The following is a 4358-nucleotide window of genomic DNA, read 5'->3' as shown; positions in this document are numbered from 1 at the left end:
GGGGAAAAAGGAAAGAAGGAAAAAAAAAAAAAAAAAAAAAAAAAAAGATGGCGGAGGAAGTAAAAGTAAGCAGCAAAATCTCCTAGAGACACACGGTACAGAAAAGAGTGACAGTTGGCCGGAGGGTCGAGGGCTGCTGTGGGCTCTGACGGCAACAAAAAATTAAAGAGTGACAGTTGGCCGGAGGGTCGATGGCTACTGTGGGCTCTGACAGCAACAAAAAATAAAATAAATAAATAAAAACAACAACAAACAAACAAAAAAATGAAAGAAGAAGAATCAAGTTAATAACACAATGTCTACAGAGAACATAAGGGCGGGAAAGGCACACGTCTGTTTCACACACACACACACACACACACACACACACACGGTGCTAACTGGACACTGACAACCGTCGGCAACTATTTTCCAACTTTCTAACGTTTTTGTCCGACTTTCAAACGGGAACGCTGATAACTTGGCTGTGACGTCATTTCCAGCTCCGACCTCCGAGGTTGAATGAAACTCAGTTCACTGTGTTCCTACTGTCAAAGCCGTGAAAGTTATTGTTACACGCTGGTAAACACTTGTATGACGGATGTACGATCTTTTACCTTATAACACGATAATTCTACATTTCCTACCTGGCAACACGGATGCACATACACACAACAAAACCCGATGTGAGCTGATTTAACCTTGATCATCACCAGGAACGGGGGTACATCCCGGGGTACACCCCGGGGTACACCCCCACAGTGACTGACTGTATAGCCGCGCATTTAACCGGGGGGGGGGTATAGTCTTACCGACGGGAATGCTAAACCCGCCCATTTAACCGGGGGGGGGGGTTATAGTCTTACCGACGTGAATGCTCGGTGTAAAGCTGAAGACAGACGTGAAATCCGCCACAGTCGTAGCCGCAGATGTAGTGATGAAGTAAACAGAGAAGAAACAAGAGCCATGATGGGTCTATTTTGAACCCCGGGCACGTGCGCCGTAAAGCCGTTTAACTGAAGATGAACTTTAAAAAAAACAGATTTAAACCAATACAACCAGGAACAACTGAAAGAAATAAATCTACGATTGACGTCTGTTTTTCTTGACACGCGTTTGTCAAAAAGATATCCGCTGCTGATGACGTCGTAGCCGGCGGCAGACTGAACTAATCGAATTCAGAAGAATTCAAGCTACTGTTGACAGATTCTGCAACAGTTGCCGAACACATATAGAAATACAGTGAGAATTCAGTTGATTTGGTTCTTTTTTAAATTATACTCCACCAAATTCAGTTTTATCCAACTTTTTCAGACAATAAATGGATTCGATTTCTATTACCGAGTTTTCTTTTTTTTATCCTCATTGCAACCTTAACCCCGGTGTATCTATGGATAATCTAATAATAGTCACTAATCTAGTCTAATTAGATAACTATTTTAAAATATAAGGTTAATATATACCATTAAACCTGTCACGATGTTACTTTTAGGCAGTGGTCGGGATTATTGTGAGAAAACTAAATGTCAAGCTAAATGACGTTCGGCGTATCAAATATCGACTTTTCGACAATCTACTAGCATGTCTTTAGGACCCTCATGTGTACCAAAAATAACGGAAGTAGCGTGCGTCCATTGTGTGGGTAACAGGTGAAAACAGTTTGTCTGAGTCTGAGGATTTCTGTGACCCTGTACTTTTATGTTTGGGTGTTTTCTGTAGCGCCGCCAGCACAGTGACGTCACATCAGTCACTGTCACTCCGGCCTGGACCTCACGGAGAGGATGAACAACGGCTGCGCAGAAAACACCGACACAGCTGCTCCACAGAGCGAGAAGAGGAGCACAGCTGATCAGGCTCCGAGCTGCACCACAGGGACTGAAGTGGCCCGAGCCAGATGGCTGCTGTTAAAACAGGTACACACACACACACACACACACACAGGTAGGTACATGTTCCAAGATAGAACCCGCACTGTTGAATATGTTGGATCAAAGTGAGTCTGTTTTTCTAGTTTTCTCAAATGTTTCATTATCTTTGTTGTTTTAACCGGTGCCTTCTAGACTTTTCTTTGTTTTTGACCTTAAACTCGTGTTTTTTTTCCTAATATAAAACGTGTAGCTAATGGTTTGAGGTCCAAGCTCTAAACAAAGTCTTTCCTCTGTGTTAGTAGCGAAAACCACGGATTATTATCAGATGTTTAACGGTCGCGTTCGTGATTACAGCTGCGACGTTCGCCCTGTGCTTGAGCTCAGTACAGTTTCTGTATAAAAGTGAACAGCAGCTTATTCTACCCTCTCTCCCTCCATCCCTCCCTCCCTCTCTCTCTCACTCACACAGGTGTTACGTCAGAAGCAGGTGAACAGTCCGCAGGTCAAACAGGCGTCCGTTCGCAGGTTTGCAACGTTTGACCTTTTCAACAGGAGAAGGCTGCCGTCACATGACCCCACCGATACCTCAGGTGACCAGTGGGTGGAGTACACGAGCGTCTACTTGCCAGAGTTCAGTGCCTTACTCAGGTACACACGCACACTTGAGTGGACACAGACATACTTTTATTTTTTTTATTTTTTTATTCAAGTTGGGGTCTGCAATTTTTTTGCAGGTATGTTAGTATTCTGATTTTGTCACCAGTGAGCTGTTAGTTCCCCATCCTTAGCCTCTTGGTGGCGCTAAGTATACATTCCCTGTTCAATAATCCACTTATACCAGTGCAGTGTTTTATACAGATGTAGTCATGACGACGGAGACTGGACAGATGTGACCCCGTCACCACTGAACTGGTTTCTACTGCTCTGTTCGGACTAAAACCAAGGTGGCAGCGTTCTGTCTGTGAGCCGTAGGTTTAAAACAGCTTGTGCTCTCTCTCTCTCTCTCTCTCTCTCTCTCTCTCTCTCTCTCTCTCAGGGATGATCTGGGTCCTCTCAAAGTCCAGGAAGTTCTGAACAGTTTTGACAACACCGGTAACATCTGTGAGTACATTTACCTTTTCTTCTTTGACACGAATTTGTTATCACTCATCCTGGACTTTTATGACTTATGAAAACACACACACACACACACACCCCTGCTGTGTCCTGTCAGTGTGTTTGACTGACGCTGCTGTGATGGTGGTTCGTTCTTCTACCTTCACGTGTCCTCTGGTCGTCTGTCTCATCAGCTGAGTGGACAGTGATGAGTGAACACTGGGTGTGAACAATGGAGTGAAGCAGCATCAGCCTTGGCTCTGACCTTCACGCTCCTGCAGTAGTACTGACGTCGTTGCTCAGCCAATGCAGCGTGAACAGGCGTTTGTCTTGTTGTCAGTGTTCAGTGGTACATTGACTGACTTGTTACCACTGACACTCAGGAGAATGTTCCACTAGAGGGCGTGGTAGGATTTCTCCCATTTTCAGATTGGAGATTAGGTCAACTGTTCACTCTAACAATTTAACACTTTCTATGATGGGGGGGGGGTCTCAGCAGCCACCCTGTGAGGGGTGAGGGGGAAAGTTCTCCAGGACATCACAGGGTCAAATGTAGACAGAAAAGAATTCACGCTCTGATTCACACCTGTGGTCAGTTTAAAGATGCGATGAGTGAATGAATCCATACTCAGTTACTGTTCTCCGCCACCAGGAGGCGTGGTTTGTTTTAGTGAATCCCAGAATCGGAGACACCAGTGTGTGTGTCCCCCTTCCCTTCCCTCCTCCCCCCACTGCACTGTCCCTGCAGAGAAGCTGGACATTGATTCACTGCAGTGTCCTTCCACAGGGTAACAGACTGACAGTTCAACCAATCAGGATCAGGGTCAGAGGTCAAGGTCAGGTCGTTAGGCTCCACTTAGTAACCCTTCTGTCCTCAGTAGGATCAATTATTTACTGTGAATATGAAAAATCACCTGCGTACACGCACCTCGTCCCTCTCTCTCTCTCTCTCTGCCTCCCCCCCCTTCTACCTCCCTCTCTCTCTCTCCCTCTCTTCTCATACAAACATATTTAGGCTGCTTACTGTATAAACCCTGCTGTCTGTCTTTGTTCCAAACGGCCCCTCTCTCTGCCCCCCCTCCCCGTCTCCTCCCAGCTGGAGTCAGTGTCGGCCAGATGGGTAACTGAGTTCCTGATGTGGCCGGTGGTGGATTAGCCCAGGAGGAGGGGATGGAGATGGTGGGTGGGCATGCCAGAGGTGGATACCTGACTCTGTGTGTGTGTGTGTGTGTGTAAGGGGGAGGGAGGGAGGGAGGGAGGAACCTTCTTCAGACAATGAGGCAGCCATCTCCCTCTCCATCTTCATGTTTGGGAGTAGTAATGCGTGAGATCAATTAGGGCTGGTTGAGAGGAGGCTCTGAAAGGACTAGAGGTGACCCTGTTGGAGCTCCCACTATATTTTAGGGTAGGGGAGGG

The 4358-nt window shown here is 46.4% G+C and overlaps 1 protein-coding gene across 1 annotated transcript in view; it reads left to right on the top strand.

Annotated features, from left to right (window-relative positions):
• Nucleotides 1-4358, top strand: part of camkmt (calmodulin-lysine N-methyltransferase) — a 49154-nt gene that overhangs the window by 2772 nt on the left and 42024 nt on the right. The window contains 3 exon segments of the mRNA XM_008321626.3: nt 1699-1892; nt 2317-2495; nt 2884-2948. Coding sequence (XP_008319848.1) covers nt 1761-1892; nt 2317-2495; nt 2884-2948 — 376 coding nt within the window. The 5' untranslated portion in view covers nt 1699-1760.

This window comes from Cynoglossus semilaevis, chromosome 12 (assembly GCF_000523025.1).
Source record: "Cynoglossus semilaevis isolate Cse_v1.0 chromosome 12, Cse_v1.0, whole genome shotgun sequence".
Classification (NCBI taxonomy): domain Eukaryota; kingdom Metazoa; phylum Chordata; class Actinopteri; order Pleuronectiformes; family Cynoglossidae; genus Cynoglossus; species Cynoglossus semilaevis.
Note: the sequence above shows the minus strand (reverse complement) of the source record. Positions and strands in the feature narration are given on the sequence as shown.